Source organism: Zonotrichia albicollis, chromosome 9 (assembly GCF_047830755.1).
Source record: "Zonotrichia albicollis isolate bZonAlb1 chromosome 9, bZonAlb1.hap1, whole genome shotgun sequence".
Classification (NCBI taxonomy): Eukaryota; Metazoa; Chordata; class Aves; order Passeriformes; family Passerellidae; genus Zonotrichia; species Zonotrichia albicollis.
In genome coordinates this window covers 33,314,400-33,333,124 of record NC_133827.1, presented here as the reverse complement: position 1 = coordinate 33,333,124, position 18,725 = coordinate 33,314,400, and the positions used below count along the sequence as shown (strand labels likewise).

Genomic DNA, 18,725 nt, shown 5'->3' with positions numbered 1-18,725 from the left:
TGAATGGGTGACCCCCAAACCCTCCTGGTGCTCTGCATCAGGGGTGCTATGCCAAGGTCTGGGGAGGGATACAAAGTGGAGAGGGGGCCCACCAGCACACAAGCAGGGAGGTGTGTGTGTATGTGTGTAGATGTTCAGGCAGGGATATGCATAAACGAGGAGAGTGTGTGTGCGTGTGCACATGGGAGGGGTGCTGTGCTGGGGGCTGTACACGTGCACAAGGGCTGTCTGTATGTGCACACACGTTAGTGTGGGTGTATGTACCCACCCCTAGGTGTGACACCCTGATGTGCACACAGGGCTCCAGGAAGGGGGAGCCAGGGGGGCACGCACCCTTGCGCACTCGGGGTGTGCAAACTGACACATGCATCTGCCCAGAACCCCAGGACTCTGCTGCCAAGTGGGGCCCTGGGCAGGGGGCTCCGGGGGTGGGTGCCCATGGCCCGGCCCTGCGGGGGTGGGCAGCCAACAGGGCCTCGGCTATTTCTTGGAAATTTTGCAGCATTCATTTCAGTGCAAATAAAAGCTGTCATTGCCGGAGAAATGATACTGATCGGGGTCTGAAAAGACAGCAAATTACCCGCCTGAAAATGCACCGCTGGAAAAAAATGCATATTAAACACACAAAAAGGCACTTTGCCATCAGCCGCGCTTCCCCCGCCGCTCCAGAATAACCACACTTTACATAATTCTCCCTCTCCACCTCCGAATTAATTTCGCAGACAGAGGCAGAGGCAACCCTCTGACAATAGCGGAGGGGAGACGCGGCGGCTGCGGGGGGAGTGGGGCTGGGGGCTGCCGTGCTCTGAGCTGGGGGCACGGCACTAAAGGGGTGCCAGGTTTGGAGCTGGGGGAACCGAGGGGTTTTGGGGAGGAAGGGGACAATGGCGACGACTGAGGGGTTTGGGAAACGTGAGTCCACGGGTGAGGGTTGTGGGTAATGGGTGGATGCACCCAGCTGTGGGGCGGAGCACTCTCCTACTCCCGCCTTGGGTGCTGCATGGGCCTCCTTGGGGTGGGACTTGTGGGGTGATGCCCACCCCAAACAGGCAAGTCTTGGGCCAGGTGATTCCTATAAGGGACAGCCCCTCACTGGTGCAAACCTCCGCCAGCATGTGAGTGCACCAAAATGCCATGTTGCCCACCCAGGCTGACACTCCCAAACTAGCAGCCCTCTAAGAAACCCCCGGGAACCTGCCCTGCTTTATTGGGCGTGAAGGCACCATCCCTGCGCCCCAGCGCTGCCGAGGGAGCACAGCGGGGCTCTGGAGGTGATGGTGGGGGGGTTCCTCTGGCTGGGTGCTCAGCGCTGAGGGGCTGACAGAGGTGAGAGCGGATGGCGGAGGTTGGCACCGCGCTGCTTTGCATTTTCAATGACAGACCCATGCCGGGTGCTCGGGAGAGTGGAAAAATCTTATTTGTCACCTGCTGGCGATGCGCGGAGGCTCCCGCGCCGCGGCTAATCTTGGGGAAAATGAGGATGCCGGCGGGGTGGCCCGCGGGATGGGCAGGGCGCAGCGGGGCTGGCGGGCTGGGTGATGATGAGCGCCGGGCCACGGGATGCCCACACCCACCTGGTGATCTCTGGGTGTGTTGGCCCCATGGCACGGATCCTGCTGTTGGGTGTGTGTGGGCTGGGCAGCGCTTGGGCATCCAGAAGCAGGTGCCCTGTCCCCCAGCCCAGTCTGCAAAGGGGTAAATTCTTTTCTTCCATTCCAGCTCCAGCAGCAGCTGCTTGCCTTGCAGTACCAGTTCCACAGGTTGGCACTGCCTGCACATCCTCTCAGGGCACTCAGTGGACCTTTTTAGGGAAAGTCAGCATTTGGAAGAGGGTGCAGGCACTGCCTGATGCCCCATATTTACCCACAGGTGCCCACCCCACAACGGCTGTACCGTGGCTTTTTGAGATGCCAACACCTGCGGGACACCGCAGCGCTCTGCGGCCAGCTCAGATTTATCCATTATTTTATATCCACACGCCTTTAATTTTTACAGCCCTGTTGGAGCAATACCCAGGGCTGTTAATAACACCAGGCCCTCCCCGCCCCCCATGTGCATCCATCATGCTCCAACCAAGGTACCAAGCACATCTCAGGGCTGGGTAAGTGCAGGCATGGGGAGTTCCATGCTCCTATCTCCCTCATGAACAGCAGGGTGGATTCCCTGTGCCCAGCCTGACTGGGTGCCCTTGCATCCCACTGGGGTTGGTGGTACCTGGCTGCTTAGGGTGCCTGAGCCTGAGGTGTCTCTCTTGTGGGATTCATGATTCTCTCTGCTTTGGTGTGTGCCCCATGAAAGCTGAGCTGCAACACCTGAGCTTGTGTTTAGTGTGCCAGGGTACACGTGGATGGCAGTGAGTGCTTGAGTGTGAGAGTGTGTGTGAAGGCACAGAGTGTGTGTGAAGGCTGGTGCATGTCAGTGTGTGTGGGTGTACACGTGATGTACATGTGTGCCACTGCCTGTGCAGGTGATGCTGGGCCTGGCTGCTGCAGAAGGCGCCATGCCCGGGCCATGCCCAGCAGCCCAGCACAGAAAGAGCAGCCTCAGCAGCCCCGGGCACCGAGAGCTGTGCCTGGGGCCAGACCACAGCTCCCACAGGACGAGAGAGCAGGTCCCACATCACTGAGCCACCTGTGCCATGACAAGCAGGGCCCCATGCCACAGCACAGCACCCAGTACGTGCTGTCCCTCCCCAGCACCCAGGAGACCCAGAGCCGCCTCTGAGCAACCAGGGATGCACAGGCACAGGAGGGTGAGGGTAGCAAGGCACCCCTGAGCATGACAGGCAGGGTGGCCGTGGGGGGCCAGAGTACCCAGGCACTGCAGGGGGCCACCGTGGGAATCGCTGGGCTATAAATCTCCTTGCTGGGCCCCCCCGTGGCAGAGCAGCTCACGATATTTATGTTGGGGATTTATCTGCAATGCAGTTTAATATTCCCGGACCTTTGCCGGTGTGTTCAATGCACGGCTTTCTCCTCGTGCCACCCCTGCCACCCCCGTGCCCACCGTCTCACCCGGAGCCTTTCAGGCTCTGTCTCCTGCCCACCCGCAGTTCTGTCCCCCTGCACCCGCTGTGGCAGAACGGGGCCGGACCGGGCTGGGCCCCCGGGGTGCCCGGGCAGGGAGGGGGTGCCAGGATGCCCCTGGCACAGGCCGTCGGACGTGCCCACTCGTGCCCCTCGGGGGTGTCCGGCTGCCGGGGGTGGCGGCACGGTCCCCGCACGGGGAGTGCCAGGCGGACTGGCACTGCCAGCCCTGTGCCAGCCCCCCCCGGGGTAAAGGGGCCCAGGGACACCCCTGCCCTACCTCCCCGCCGGCGAGGATGAGGTAAGGCTGGCGGGTGGCACAGGGCTGCTTCTTTTGCATAATAATCTCGTTAATGGAGCCTGGCCTGCGGGAGAGCCGGGCTGGAGACACCACCCCCTCCCCGCCCCGCCGCCTCCCTCCGGCCCCGCCGCTCCGCCAGCCGCGGCGCGGGGCGCGGAGCGGAGCGCGGGGCGCGCAGCCGGACGGGTGGCGCGGGGCTGGCCAGCGCCCGGCAGCCTCCTGATACCCCCTGAGAGAGCCGCTGAGCACCCCCAGGGCCCCCCGAGCATCCCGGACGGCGTCCCCGAGCATCCCGGCAGCGTCGCCACGGCATCCCGGGAGCATCCTCCAAGTATCTCGGTGAGCAAACCACGAGCGATCCCCGAGCACCCGCGTACTTCCCGGGCAGCAGAACGAAGATCATCTCCCCAGCATCCCTCGAGTACCTCGGTGAGCACCCCGCGAGCAGCCCGGGGAGCAGTCCCCAAGAATCCCCCGAATATCCCGGGCATCATCCCGGGGAGCATTTCCCGAGCATCCCTCGAGCAACCTTCGAGCATGACCCCGAGCACGAAAGGCATCATCCCGACCGGCATCTCCCTAGCACCCCCCGAGCATTTCCCTGCCATCCCGGCAGCACCTTCCCGAACATCCTGGGCAGGCGGCATCCTCCGAGCATCGCGGGCAGCATCCCCCGGGAACCCCCGAGCATCCCCTGAGCATCTCGGGCAGCGCACTGAGCAGCATCCCTCGAGCTTCCCGGGCAGCCCCCTGCCCCCCACGCTTTGCCGTGCCGGCTGCCGGCCCCGCTAACTTTCCGACGGCAGCAGCTCCCTGGCACGGGCACTGCCGGGCTGCTGTGCCGGGGCACAACTTTGCCCAAGTTGTAGAAGGACGGGGCACGGGGCAGCCCCGCTGTGGGGATGCTGGCCACCTCCCGAGCGGCTTTTTGTCCTCCCCCACCTGCAAATCCGGATACCATTCTTCACCAAGCAAGAAGCAGGGTGTCCCTTTGAAGACCCCCTCCTCACCCATTTATGTCCCCACCCTCCTTTCCCCATGGGCAGACCCCTCCTCCCCAGCGTGTCACCCTGACAGCCACCCCTGCCTGTCGTGCACCACCCAGTGGAGAGGGGTTGGGTGGATGGTGGTGGTGATTGTGGGGGGGAATGCTGTGATGTGTCCACGGGGTGCAGGGCTCCCCCCAGACTGGAATTAACTTTGTTCACACATCACGCACTGCTCCACAGTTTGACACAATGCAATGCAACACGGCGCAGCACCACCCCACACAGCACAATGCAACACCGCCCGCCATGGCGCAGCACCACCCATGCAACCCAGTGTGGGGCCACTCAACCTGGCCCAGCCCACGGCTCCCCTCACAAATCTCCCCAAAGCCCCTCTTCCCCAGTCTGCTCATCCCATCATACCCCACCCAGAGAGACTGGCAGCCTTCTGCTCCCCCTTGTTGCGAAGGGTTCTCATGGTGCTGAGTTTGGGTTCATGGAACACCTTGGACATCCACCCGGCATGGAGGCTCTGGCTGGAGCACTGTGTGGGTGTGGAGCGTCTGAGATTAGCTGCGCCAGAGACCGAAATGTGCCATCATGCAGGTGTCCTGCATGCAGATGACCTGCCCTGTCACCAAAGGAACTGGCAGAGGGGACAGCCATGGGTAGAGATGCCACCAAGCTCCTGGCGCTATGGACAATCTCAGTGCCAGCAGCAGGGCACACATGGGGATGGATATACAGGCAGCAATGACGACAAGAAGTAACCCCCCCACCCTTGCTCCTCCCAATCCCCCCCCATCTATCTCCTCTGCCTTTTCCAGGAGCTTCCTTACTCACCTGGACATCACCAGTTCCCCGTGGCAGGCACAGCTCCGGCATGAACTGTGGGCTGCCTGAGCCTGCCCTCCGCCTGCCCTGAGCCCCTGCACCAGCGCTGCTGGCAGGGAGCTGCATCCCCGGCCATGGAGAAGACCTACTCGCTGACAGCGCACTACGATGAGTTTCAGGAGGTGAAGTACGTGAGCAAGTACCAGAGCGGGACGCTGCCCAACGGCTTCGCGCTCCAGCTGGGCGCAGGGGCCAAGAAGCGCCGTGGGGGGCTGCCCCGCTGGAGCCGCCGGGAGGTCTGCCTGCTCTCAGGGCTGGTCTTCGCTGCGGGGCTCTGCGTCATCTTGACGTGCATGTTGGTCCTCAAGTACCTGGCGACCGAAGGGGACAGCTACTGCCTGGAGGGGTGCCAGGAGAAGAAGGCCTTCCTGCGGGCATCCCGCTTCCTAAGTGCCAACATGGATGCTACCATCGACCCCTGCCAGGACTTCTACTCGTTCGCCTGTGGCGGCTGGCTCCGGCGGCACGGCATCCCCGAGGACAAGCTGGTGTACGGCACCATCGGGGCCATTGCCGAGCAGAACGAGGCCAAGCTGCGGGCGCTGCTGAGCCGGCCCGTGCGGCGCCGGGCCCGCGCCTCGGCAGAGAGGAAGGTCAAGGAGTTCTTCCGCTCGTGCCTGGACCGGGCCGAGATCGATCGGCTCGGGCCCCGGCCCATGCTGGAGGTCATCGGGGAGTGCGGTGGCTGGGACGCCCCTCCGGAGCGCAGGGACATCAACGAGCTGCTCTACAAGACACAGGGTGTCTACAGTGCTGCCGTGCTCTTCTCCCTCACCGTCAGCCTGGACGAGAGGAACACCTCCCGCTACGTCATCCGGGTGAGGGCACCGTGCCCCTGCGGCTGCCCCTGCCCCGGGCACCCAGCAGTGCCGCTGACACCTGGGGTGTCACTGTCCTTGCTGCAGAGGCACCTGCACAGGGTCTCGGGGTGGCTGTAGCAGGTGGCTGGGGTGGGGACCCCTCCTGTCCCTGGGAACCCTCCTGTCTTTCCAGCATGGGACCCCTGTGTCAGGCCACCCTGGGCTGAGGGTGGCACTTCCAGGACAGGGCTGGGGGCACGGGCAGAGGGATGCATGGAGTGAGGCAGTGCCACCTGCCTGGGTGCTGAGGACAGCCCAGAGGGCACCAGGGTCTGCAGAGTGCTGGCAGCCAAGCCCTCACCTTGGCACTGTGGCTGCCACTTGTGCACAGGGACAAGCCCCAGACAGAGGAAGGGGGATGCCCACCAACCCCCCAGCACTGTGCCAGGGCATTTTACCATGGCTTTCTCAGTCTTTCTCACCCCTGCCAGACCATGTCACTCACCCTGAGGTGCCACCAGAGTACAGGTGGGCTTTATCTGGCTGGCCAGGTCTCCTGATGGGTGTGGGGGTGCAGTGGTGGGCATGGAGGGAGCACAGCAGTGGCACAGCGGGGATGCCGTGGCGGGCTCGGTGATGGGCACGGAGGTGGGCATAGCAGGGAAGGGTGGGCACGGGGGGGCGTGGTGGGGACGAGGTGGTGGTGATGGCGAGGGCAGGGGGGGGACACAGCGGTGGAGCCGAGCCGCCCCGTTCCCTGTGAGGTGGTGGGGCTGTGGGATGTGTCAGTGGGTGTGCGGGGCAGGGCGGCTCGCTGCCGTCTCCGGCCGCGCGTGTGCAACACTAGAGGGAGCGTCGGTCACAGGGAAAGGATGGGAGGCTGAGCGGGACCGGGAGTGCGGGGGTGGGACACGGGGGGCGAGATGTGTGACAGCCAGGGCTAAGGGTCAGGGCTTGGGGTGTCGGGGGGTGTGATTGCGGTGGGTGTGAGTGGACAGGGTGTATGGGGGCTGGGGGGTGTGTGGGGGCTGCAGGTTTCAGCACCCATCCAGGAAAGAAAAGGGGGCAGGGGGGATGAGGGAGATGGGGGAGGAAGGCTGGAGGTGCCCGTGGGTGCGCGGGCAGTGCTGTGGCTGTGTGAGGGGAGCGGGGCTGGTGCAGTGAGTTGTGGGGAGCTGAGCCAGAGAGAGAGAAGGAGAGAGTGCACGTGTGTGTGTGTGTGTGTGTGCGTGTGTGCGTGCGTGCATGGAGCAGGGGTAAAATGGAAAAATGGATGTTGCTTGTGCAGGCATGTGAGCATCCACAGGTGTGTCCAGAGGGGTGAGTTACCTGTGTGCTTGTGTGTGTGAGTGAGTGTGCAGATACCTGCAAGTGTGCTCAGGTGTGTGTTTGGCTTGGAGGCTGTGCCTGTACTTGCAGCCCAGCAGGGCTGTGTGTGAAGAGCGAGGGTGTCCATGCAGCTCGCCATGCAGGCTGCAGCACAGCAGTGGGGCTGGCCATGGGGCAGGTGGAGGACACCAGGGAGCAGGGATGGGGCAGAGAGTGCTGGCAGCATAGGGCAGGCTGTGGGGCAGCCCATGTGCCATTCAGGCCATGGAGCAGGGGCCTGCTCTGTGCCCAACACTCCCAGCCTGTTGCACGCTGCCTGCTGCAGCTCCAGCAGCCTCCAGCAGGAGGGAAACTGAGGCAGGGACGTGCCCATTCCTGAGGCTGCTCCAGCACACTGCCATCCTTGGCTCCAGGAACACCAGGGCCATTCTGTGATATGGGGAAGGTGAGGGGAGCCTGGCCCTGCACAGGGCCCTCCCTCTGCTCACCCAGTGCCCATCTCTCGCCCCAGATCGACCAGGACGGGCTGACCCTGCCCGAACGGACCCTCTACCTGGGGCAGGATGAGGAGAGCGAGAAGGTGAGGGGGGCACAATGGTGCCCTGGAAACAGCAGGAGAGGGAGCAGCAGCCAGCATGGCTGGCAGACAGAGGGCACCCAGTGCCAGCAGCGCTGGGGACTGGGGTGCCACAGGACAGTGGCATCCTGAGCATCCCTTCCCTCTGAACAGATTCTGGCCGCATACCGAGTGTTCATGGAGCGACTGCTCACCCTCCTGGGGGCTGAGAACGTGGAGCAGAAAGCCCAGGAGATCCTGCAGCTGGAGCAGCACCTCGCCAATGTGAGAGGGACACATGCCATGAACCTTGGGGTGCCCTTGTCCAGCCCTTGGACATCCCAGTCACAGATTTTGGGGGACATCCATATGTGCCTCTGAGCAATCTCATTCCAATACCTCCATGGGGACTTCCTCTCCCAGCTCTTGGCTACCTTCAGACCTAGAACTTGGGGATCTCATCCTCTTGAGGACCTTATGGCAGAGCTTCAGGCACCCAGTCCCACATCCTGAGAACCCTCAGTCCCAGCCCTTCGGGCAACAACTCCAGCCCAGCATCTACTCCTTGTGAGGCCACTCTGGGCCCTTGTAGACTCCACATACAGGTCTTAGGGACCTTAGTCTGGACTATGGAGGAATGTGTGTGCCTGTTCCTCAGATAACCCAGTTCCTTGGCACCTTCTGACTAGTCCTCAGGGTCCCTCTGGCAGCAGAGGGTTCCTGGGGCAGGGAGTGGGAAGGATGTGGGTCAGTACCTACATTAGCTATGCCCAGAGCACTATCCCTGTGTCACCCCAAGGCGGGCAGTGGGGTGGTGACAGCCATGCCCACCCTGTGCAGATCACGGTGTCCGAGTATGACGACGTGCGCAGGGATGTTGGCAGCATGTACCACAAAGTGACCCTGGCTGAGCTGCAGCGCATCACTCCCACAGTGAGTGCCCCTGGTGCCAGCCTGTCCCCCACCTGCCTGTGCCCCACACTTGTCCCTGTCCCCCTGCTCCATACCCTCAGTGCCCACCACCTGTCCCAGTTAAATCCACCTGAGGATAATGCACTCCTCTAGTGGGAGGCTGGAAAGGCTGGAAGGGGTCCCCTCCAGGGTGGCATGGAGTGGGGGTCCCCATGCCCCCCTGACAGTGCCTGCCCTGGCAGCTCAAGTGGAAGCGCTTGCTGGATCGCATCTTCCATGACAGCTTCTCGGAGGAGGAGGAGGTGGTGCTGCTGGCCAACGACTACATGCACAAGGTGTCCAACCTCATCCGTGTGACACCCAGCAGGTGAGGGGGGCTGGCACCCCCTGTGCCCCTGGCACCTTTCCCAGCCTGGCAGGGGGCACAGGACAGCTGTGCCTGGACCCTCCCACCATCACTCTTCTCCTGGTGCAGGAAGGCCGGGCTGGGCACAGGAAATCTGGGAAAGCTTGTGGGAAAGGCTCTGTTGTGAGCCCCACAGCATCCTGGTCGTGCCTGGACACCTGCTGAGCCACCCACACCAGAGGTCACCAGACTCATGGCACCTCAGGGAGGGACGTGGTGCCGGCCTGTCCCTGTGCGCCACCAGCCATGGCCCCTGTGTCCCCAAGCAGGGGTGTCCCCATCCTGGCACATGGTCCCACTGTCCCTGTGCCCGGGGATGTGCTGAGGGCCGCCCCTGTCCCTGTCCCAGGATCCTTCACAACTACATGCTGTGGCGCATCGTGGTGGTGCTGAGCGAGCACCTCTCCACCCCCTTCCGCGATGCCATCCACGAGCTCTCCAAGGAGATGGAGGGCAATGAGAAGCAGCTGGAGCCGGGTAAGATCTGCCTGAGCCAGGCCAATAAGCACTTTGGAATGGCCCTGGGAGCTCTCTTCGTTGAGGAGCACTTCTCCTCTGCCAGCAAAGCCAAGGTAGGTGATGCTGCCTATCGGCAGAAGCCACCCCGATCTCCCATCACCTTGCCAGAGTGCCCACTGCCCCCAGCAAGGGCTGTCTGGCTGGTGGTGGATGGTGGGGATGCCGTGCCAGCACCATGGTGACCCACCATAGGTGCAGCAGCTGGTGGAGGACATCAAATACATCCTCGACCAGCGCTTGGATGAGCTGGACTGGATGGACGAGGAGACACGGAGAGCAGCCAGGGCGAAGGTAGTGGCTCCTAGCATGTATTCGTGTCTTTGGCCCCATCACCAGCACAGAGGCACATGGGATAGGGGCCTGAATACACCACTGATTTTGCCCACAGCTCCGGTACATGATGGTGATGATTGGGTACCCTGATTTCCTCCTGAAGCCAGAGGCCATTGACAAGGAATATGAGGCAAGGGATAGCCTGGGAGCATGTGAGGACATGGGCACATGGTGGGGGAAGATGGTCCCCACATCTGCATCAGGCTCTGTGGAGATGCCACCTCAAAACAAGCCCCCTCCTGGTGCTCACTGCTGGGAGGGTGCCCCACACAGGCAGTGCCATACAGTCCCTGGGGTCTGGGATGGTGTTTCCTTCCCCACATTGCAGCTCCCAGAGCTCAGCCCCATCCTTGGCAAGGACTGGGGGTGCCAGCGTGGCCCAGGGACCTCCCAGAGCTGGCAGAGAAGCAACTGCCCCTGTGGGCACCCAGCATGGGACATGAGAACACACTTGTGACATATCCACACGGTCACCAAGGCTCACAGGGGTAGGAGGACACCACAGGCCTGCCCTCCACACTCTTGGGGCTGGCATGTCCCCTGATGTGGCTGTGTCCCCCCAGTTTGAGGTGAATGAGAAGACATACTTCAAGAACATCCTCAACAGCATCGCCTTTGGCATCAGGCTCTCAGTGAAGAAGATCCGGCAGGAGGTGGATAAGTCTGCGTGGGTATCCCCTTGTCCTGGGGGGACGTGGAGGGGCCCAGCATGGTGCCAGCAGTGTCCCCTGTCCCCATGCCCGGATGCAGCCCACAGGCTGTAGGCAGAAGGGCACAGGGATGCCAGGAGTGTCCCCCTGTTCCCCAGCAGTGCAGAGGGATGGCACTTCCATGTGCCTCGGTGTTGTGCCCAGCACTGCTGTCTCTCCTTGCAGATGGCTGCTGCCGCCCCAGGCACTGAACGCCTACTACTTGCCCAACAAGAACCAGATGGGTGAGCACTGTCTGCCCTTGATCTGCCCCCAGGGGGGAGCGGGGAAGATTTGGGATGGGGACAAGGCCCAGGGTCCCGTGGTGCTGGGTGGTGCTGTGGGTGGGTACAGGGCAGGGTGACACCAACTGCAATGTTCTCCTGTGTCCCCAGTGTTCCCTGCTGGCATCCTGCAGCCCACGCTCTACGACCCCGAGTTCCCGCAGTGAGTGTGGGGCTGGGGGATGGCTGGGGTTTGCCATGTCATGGGGTCACCCCCATCCCTGCCAGCACCGTGCTCTCCACCCTCTCACCTCTGTTCTCCATCCAACAGGTCACTGAACTATGGTGGGATTGGCACCATCATTGGGCACGAGCTGACCCATGGCTACGATGACTGGGGTGAGTGTCCCTCCTGTGTCCTGCCCAGATGTGAGGATGGGCTGGGGCAGCCAGGCAGGACGCCTGGGTCCCCTGGGACTCCTGGAGGTGGCGGTTGCCTCGGCAGGGGGACAGTACGACCGGCACGGGAACCTGGTTCACTGGTGGACGGAGCGGTCGTACAGCAAGTTCCTGAAGAAGGCGCAGTGCATCGTCAACCTCTACGACAACTTTACTGTCTACAACCAGAGGGTGAGACCCCCTCTCCTGCCAGGCGATGGCCAGCAGGGCACAGCTGCCCCACGGTGGGGTCTCTGCTGCCCCATCGCTTAGGGCTGGGTGCCTGCAGGAGAGCTGACTCTGCCCTGCCCAGCCCTGAGACCAGCAATTCATCGCACCTAAGCCTGGAAATTCCTCAGGGCATCTGGGGAGTTTTCATCCCCTCGGTGCCAGCATGGGGATGGGGACACCTCTGTTGATGCTGTCACTTCTCCTTTGGCAGGTGAATGGCAAACACACACTGGGGGAGAACATCGCTGACATGGGGGGGCTCAAACTTGCCTACTACGTGAGTGTCCCCCCACCCTGGGTGTCCCAGCCATGGGCAGCTGCTTCTGACACCCCTGTTGAGGGGGAGATGCCCCAAATCCTCCTTACAACCTGCAGCAAGGAGTGGTCAGGATCCTGATTGCTGCTTGCTGGGGGCTTGGGGTGGGTCCAGGGTGGGTTTGGGGGAGCATCCAGGCCATGCTATCCAGGCATCCCTTGTTCTCCAGGCCTACCAGAAGTGGGTGAGGGAGCATGGCCCCGAGCACCCTCTGCACCACATGAAATACACACACGACCAGCTCTTCTTCATCGCCTTTGCCCAGGTGAGCCCCTGTCTTCCTCACATGTAACAGCTATTGGGGCAGGAGGGTCACCTTGTGTGGGGCCAGTAGCCCAAAGGGATGGGGAAAGAGCCTTGTGGAATACATGGCCAATGGCCAGGAGCTGGGCTCGGCTGCATCATCAGGTCCTGGGCTCGGGGTACAGAGCTCAGTCCTGAAGGAGCACCCCGAGAAACCCTACAATAACAGACATGACTCCATGCTCTCCCAACCCACCGTGTACACAGGCTCCTGGGAAACCCTACACTAACAAATTCAATCAGGGCATCACTGCCCTCAGTCCCTAGCAGCCAGAAGGGCCACGGTGTCCTGGTGGTTGCCAGGACCCAGGGTGCCCCATGTGGTTTGTCCATGGAACTTTTGTCCCCTGCAGAACTGGTGCATCAAGCGGAGATCCCAGTCCATCTACCTGCAGGTGCTGACAGACAAGCACGCCCCGGAGCACTACAGGTACTTGGTGCTCCCAAAATGGAGGGGCTGGGGGCATGGTGGGTGCCAGCCTTCCCCACAGATGTCAGTGCTGCGCAAAGTGGGACGAGCACCCTTTGGAGTGCGGGTGCCAGCAGATTTTGGGTGATATCCCTGGGGCAGGGGTGGGGTTCTGCTGGGGGGAGCACGTGCTGTGAGTGGGGTGTGAGGCAGCAGTGCCGGGGGTGCCCAGCTCTGAGATCCTCTCCTCTCCCGGCAGGGTCCTGGGCAGTGTCTCACAGTTTGAGGAGTTTGGACGGGTCTTCCACTGCCCCAAGAACTCACCCATGAACCCAGTGCACAAGTGCTCGGTGTGGTGAGGCTGATCCCCATTCAGCAGGCTGGGACCCACCTTCCCCTCCCCTGCCCAAGAGACACATTGTGCCCACTACCCAAATCCCATCTCCCTTCTGATTCTCCAGGTAAAGGGGGCACCCTCGGGTGTCACAGGGGTCATCCCAAAGGCAGGCAGCTGCCATAGGGCTGTGGGCAGCAGAGACACTTGGGCTGGGCAGCTTCCTCCTGCCCATGCCCCTCCCATCCACTGCCCTGTGCAGTGAGGGATCCTCATTTCCCATGGAGGAACAAGGGCACACAGGCACACCTGTACCCCCTTTTGTGTCCACCCAGCCCAAACCCTTCACCCAGCCCTACCACATCCATCCTAGCATCAGTCAAGGCAGGTGGAGGACTTCACAGTCTTCAAGGGGCTGCCCCATGCCATAAGCCTCCCCTGCACGGTGCCCTCCCCATGCCAGCCCCTGTCCATGCACCAGCCCTGCCTGGGGGGGCACAGCGGCGCAGCCAGGCCGGGCGATGCTGGCCTGCCTGGGAGCGCAGGCACACGGACACTGCTGTATTTTCCGCTGCTGCTCCTGGTCAATAAAGCGCTGGATATGCTGGGTGGCTGCCAGGGGCCATGGCCAGGGGATGGGAGCAGTGGCAGCACCCCCAGCCCTGCCCACATGGCACAGGCACCCCCACTCCATGAACACGCCTGTCCCACCAGAGTCACACTGTGTGTTTATTTAACCCCCACTGCCCGGGATTCAGTGTCCCCATGGCTGCTGCATCCAGAGCAGCGATGCTTCAGAAAGCTGCCTGCAGATGCTACACAGTGGGGAGGGAGGGGAACGTGAGTGTGTCCATGGGGTGCCCTAGGGCATCAGCGGAAGAGGGGCAGAAGGAGGGCAGGCAGGAGCAGGGCCAGGGGGCTGCCGCGGATGCCGGGGCCGGAGTTCCGCTGGCGGCAGTCAGTGTAGGGCTCGATGCAGGCGGCGTAGGCCATGGCATGGGCTACATAGGTCTGCTCCTGCACCCCGTGGAAGAGGTGGGCCATGGGGCCCTTGGCCAGGATGGCCACGTCCTCACCACCATGGGTCTCTGAATCCAGTGGCACAGCCGCCTGTGGCAGGTATTCATACTGCACTGTGGAGGGGAGAGAACAAGGTGAGGAAGGGCAATGATGGCCCCCAGCCCCACCCCACCACCCAAGCCATGGCCTCTGTGTCCTCACTGGCTGTTTCTGGGTCCACGTTAGGCCGTATACCGTCGGGATATCCTGGCCCATTCCCGTAGAGGATCGATGTGTAGTTCTTCCCGTCAGTAGTTTTCTTTTGCCCCAGAGCTGGGGAAGGGGCAATGGAGGAGGAAGATGAGGAGGAGAAGAAGGAGGAGGATCAGCCAAGGACCACACATATCACCCCTCTGGCCACAGTCAGGGTGGCACAGGGCTGGCAATACCCAGGACAGGACAAAGCCCCACCGAAGATGGAGGAGCCACGTAGGGTGTAGCCCCCGAAGGCGAAGACGTGCGAGTGGTCAGCGGTGACGACGGTGAGGGTGTCATCCTCGTCTGTCATGGTGCCTGCCCGCTCGATGGCCCAGTCAAACTCCACTGCTTCTGTCAGTGCCTTATGGGCTGCACCATCATGGTGGCCGTGGTCGATTCTGCCACCTGCAGATGGGCACCCACGATGGGCTGGGGACCAACAGCAGCACGCACAACTCATATACCCCCACCCTGCAGCCCCCTCTCACTGGTCCCGGGGACATGAGCCCCAACTTATCTTCCACAAAGAGGTAGAAGCCATTGGGGTTCCTGCTCAGGACGGAGATGGCTGCCTCTGTCATCTCGGTGAGAGACGGGTCCAGGGTGGTGTTACGCACCAGGTTGTACTTTGTGTCCACGGGTTCAAAGAGACCTGTGAGGGAATGTGTTGGGGACAGCATCAGTGCCTGAGTGTCCCAGCGCCTCTTGGGTCCTGGCACAGGGGTCATTTGTTACCCATCAAATAATGCACGTTGGGGTCAGCAGCAGCTGCCAGCATCTCTGTCCTGTTCCAGACATAGCGGGCACCCTGTGGGCAGATCCCCCGGGGGTTAGTGGGTGCCTGTCCCTGTGCCAGGGCCAGTGGGCAGAGGGGCGTCCCTGACGTGTCACGCACCGGCCGTGCCTGCAGCCACATGTCGATGAGGTTGTTGCCATCCTCGCGTATCCCATTCTGGCTGCTGTCAGCGGGGTACTCAGGGTCCGGTGTCCCCGCGGGGGTCATGTATTTCCGACCACCACCCAGGATCACCTGGAGGGGATGAGGTGGACAAAGTGTTGTTAGTGGGGGTGCCCTGAGAGGGGTCTGTGCCTGCTCTCCTCCTCCCGCGTGCGGTGCTCACGTTGATGTCGACGTTGTGGACCAGCTGCCAGGCGATGTCCTTGCAGCCCTGCTGCCGCGCCTCCTGGGGCATGCTGGCGTCCGCGTACCAGTCCCGGTTCACCACGTGTGCGTAGGTTCCCGAGGGTGATGCGTGCTGCACCCGCGTCGTGGTCACAATGCCCACTGCCTTCCCTGCCAAACCGCACTCATCAGGCCCCACCAAGGACCCCTACACAGAGTCCCCACCACCGAGGAAAGCCCCCGGTGTGGCACCCTTGTTTCCCCAGGGCTCGCCCCAGGCCTGCATCCCCCGTTACCAGCTCTGCGGGCTCGCTCCATCACTGAGATCACCTCGTTGCCGAACGTGGTGCTGCACTGTGAGTGGCGGGCAGCCGCACTCACCCCGATGGTCTGGTAGTTGCCCTTCACCCCACAGAGATAGGCTGTGGCTGTCCCTGCACTGTCAGGGACCTGCCTGTCCACATTGTAGGTCTGCCAAAGATAGAGGGACTCAGGGCAGGGGTCCAAAGTGGGGTGTCCCCCCAGCACCCTGTGCCACACTCATTGACTCACCCATAAACACGTGGCATGGGGAGGTACCCCATACACAACATGCGTGCAGCTCTGGGCTGCCAGCAGCCCCATGCCTGGGAAAACCTGGCCCCATGCCCAGGATCACCATGGCCCCATTTCCAGCATGCTAGAATTTACCTTAGAAAGAGCCACATATGGGAAAGCATCCAGAGCAAGAGGGGTCTCAGGGCCGAGCTTCCCCTGTTGCTGTGCCTTGAGGATGCGGGTGGCTGTGATGGTGGGGATCCCAAAACCTGGGCAGAGAGAGGGTCCTGGTCACCCTCTGGACCAGGTGCCCTGCACACATCCCACTCAGCAGAGTACTGGCCATGTCAGCCTGCTTGCTGGGGTGCCAGATGGACTCACCATCCCCAAGAAAAATGATGAGGTTTTTGGCTTTGTGTATCCTCGGCTGGAGTTGTAAGGAGGCTTCGATGGCTGCAGCTGCCTGCCTGTACCAGAAGGATGGATTCTCCTCCTCCGCTGGGACAGTGCAAACACCCATCAGTGCCAGCACAAGAGCACCTGCATCCCTGGGGCACCCCTGAGGGGTACCCAGAGCCCAGGGATACTTGTTCCCTGAGCACTCCCATGGTGGGGCCTTCTCTCACAAGCACCAGGTGGTTTGGGGCTGTTTGGGGTGGGGAGAGACCGTGCAGGCTTGCACTGACTGCCTGGCCCCAGGGCCCTGGGGCAGGGAACAAGGGGGAACAGCAAAACCAGACATGATGGGGAGTTATCTGGTGAGGGGGACAGAGTCAAACCCATGGTAGGGAGTGGTGATAGAGGATACAGGCGCTTCTCCCAGAGCAGCCCCCAGCACAGAAGCAAGTGAAAATCTGGGGGAAAAGTGGTGCCCAAGAAGGGCAGGGGTGACGAAGCCCCATTGATTCTTGTCCAGCTGGGCAGCCCCAGCTCCCCTCCCCAGGCCCTCCTTGTGGCCAGCCAGGCTGACACCCTGCTTCCCTGGGCACCCACCGCAGCCAGCCGGGCCCCAGCCCCGTCCTTGTGCCCACCTGGAATGACAGCGGCGCCGAGCCCTGCGCAGAGGCAGAGGCTGAGGGATGCCAGGAGCTGCATGCTGAGATCTGACAGGCCAACGCTGCTGGCAGTGTCTGTAAATCCAGCAGCTGTGGGAGGGACTTTGGACAGGGATCAGCCCTAGCAGGGTGTGTGGAGGGGTGTGTCACCACATCTCTGTCGAGTGCAAAGGCCACGGCTTGGGCTCGGGTCACCTCCTTGGCACAAGGCCCTGTGCCTGCTGGGCACACAAGGGCTTGGGGCACAGACGGATGCAGGGACAAGAGGAAGTGCAGTGATAGCATTAAATCCTGCCCTGGGCACCCTGGCTGTGATGCCACGCAGGGCAATGCCCTGTCCGAGGCTGCCATGGGCAACTCTCAGCTGGGATAACGGTGGGGATGGGGAGCACCTGGGGTCACTCGTGCACTGAGCACCCTGCTCTCTTCCCAGGCATCCATGGGCAATAAATCCTTGGATGTGGAACTACAACTCTGCTCCTTGCTCAGCCCTTGATAGGAATGTACCAACCCTTGTGTACAGTGCTCCAACCAGGCAAAGCTGGGCAGGACATTGCCTCTCCTCACCCTCATTTCATCACCTCCTGCACCCCAGTGCCTGCAGTGCTGGTCCCAGGGTAGAGCCAGGAGGCACAGCCAGCTGGGGGCAGGCACAGGGCAGCACCTCAGGAGGTGACGGCCACTGAGAACTTTTGCAGGGCAGATGGAGACAAGCAACCTGTGTTTATTGCATCCCTTGGTCCTGCCCACAGTGGGACTCAGCCAGAGCCTCTCAGTGCCTCCCTGTGAGGGCTGCCATGCAGAGGCCCAGGAGGGCCAGCAGGGGCTGTGGGGAGCACCGTGGGCCATGGGAGGCCCTGCGGTTTGCCATGCACCCGGGCTCTGTGGCATAGGGCTCGAGGCAGGCGGCGTAGGCCATGGCGTGGGCGATGTAGTGCTGCTCCTGTACCCCGTGAAACAGGTGGGCCATGGGGCCCTGGGCCAGCACCACCACGTTTTCCCCACTGTACGTCTCTGTCTCCAGGGGTAAAATTGATGTTGCCTGTGCAGGCATGTGAGCATCCACAGGTGTGTCCAGAGGGGTGAGTTACCTGTGTGCTTGTGTGTGTGAGTGAGTGTGCAGATACCTGCAAGTGTGCTCAGGCGTGTGTTTGGCTTGGAGGCTGTGCCTGTACTTGCAGCCCAGCAGGGCTGTGTGTGAAGAGCGAGGGTGTCCATGCAGCTCGCCATGCAGGCTGCAGCACAGCAGTGGGGCTGGCCATGGGGCAGGTGGAGGACACCAGGGAGCAGGGATGGGGCAGAGAGTGCTGGCAGCATAGGGCAGGCTGTGGGGCAGCCCATGTGCCAGTCAGGCCATGGAGCAGGGGCCTGCTCTGTGCCCAGCACTCCCAGCCTGTTGCACGCTGCCTGCTGCAGCTCCAGCAGCCTCCAGCAGGAGGGAAACTGAGGCAGGGACGTGCCCATTCCTGAGGCTGCTCCAGCACACTGCCATCCTTGGCTCCAGGAACACCAGGGCCATTCTGTGATATGGGGAAGGTGAGGGGAGCCTGGCCCTGCACAGGGCCCTCCCTCTGCTCACCCAGTGCCCATCTCTCGCCCCAGATCGACCAGGACGGGCTGACCCTGCCCGAACGGACCCTCTACCTGGGGCAGGATGAGGAGAGCGAGAAGGTGAGGGGGGCACAATGGTGCCCTGGAAACAGCAGGAGAGGGAGCAGCAGCCAGCATGGCTGGCAGACAGAGG

The 18,725-nt window shown here is 62.3% G+C and overlaps 2 protein-coding genes across 3 annotated transcripts; one reads left to right on the top strand and one right to left on the bottom strand.

Moving 5' to 3' along the window:
• The first annotated feature begins 1,904 nt into the window (after positions 1-1,904).
• LOC102065755 (endothelin-converting enzyme-like 1) lies at positions 1,905-13,722 on the top strand. Of its 2 annotated transcripts, none has more exons than XM_074547298.1 (18): positions 1,905-3,666; positions 5,144-6,028; positions 7,851-7,919; positions 8,070-8,180; positions 8,736-8,828; positions 9,050-9,174; positions 9,563-9,785; positions 9,925-10,023; positions 10,121-10,195; positions 10,629-10,732; positions 10,941-10,999; positions 11,150-11,201; positions 11,310-11,377; positions 11,484-11,608; positions 11,859-11,924; positions 12,133-12,228; positions 12,620-12,696; positions 12,935-13,722. In XM_074547298.1, exons 2-18 carry the CDS (start codon positions 5,285-5,287, stop codon positions 13,032-13,034), a joined length of 2,286 nt encoding a protein of 761 aa, XP_074403399.1. In that variant the 5' UTR covers positions 1,905-3,666; positions 5,144-5,284; the 3' UTR covers positions 13,035-13,722. The 2 variants fall into 2 exon arrangements, with proteins under 2 accessions (XP_074403399.1, XP_074403398.1); XM_074547297.1 differs by having other exon boundaries at positions 1,905-3,756.
• Positions 13,094-18,109, bottom strand: LOC102065941 (intestinal-type alkaline phosphatase). Its single transcript, XM_074547301.1, has 11 exons — positions 16,958-18,109; positions 16,308-16,424; positions 16,080-16,195; positions 15,686-15,860; positions 15,388-15,560; positions 15,162-15,296; positions 15,002-15,074; positions 14,786-14,918; positions 14,480-14,673; positions 14,231-14,341; positions 13,094-14,142 (listed from the first exon to the last, which is right to left on the bottom strand). The coding sequence occupies exons 1-11, from the start codon at positions 17,019-17,021 to the stop codon at positions 13,880-13,882; spliced, it is 1,554 nt and encodes a 517-aa protein (XP_074403402.1). The 5' UTR covers positions 17,022-18,109; the 3' UTR covers positions 13,094-13,879.
• Between the last annotated feature and the right edge of the window lie 616 nt (positions 18,110-18,725).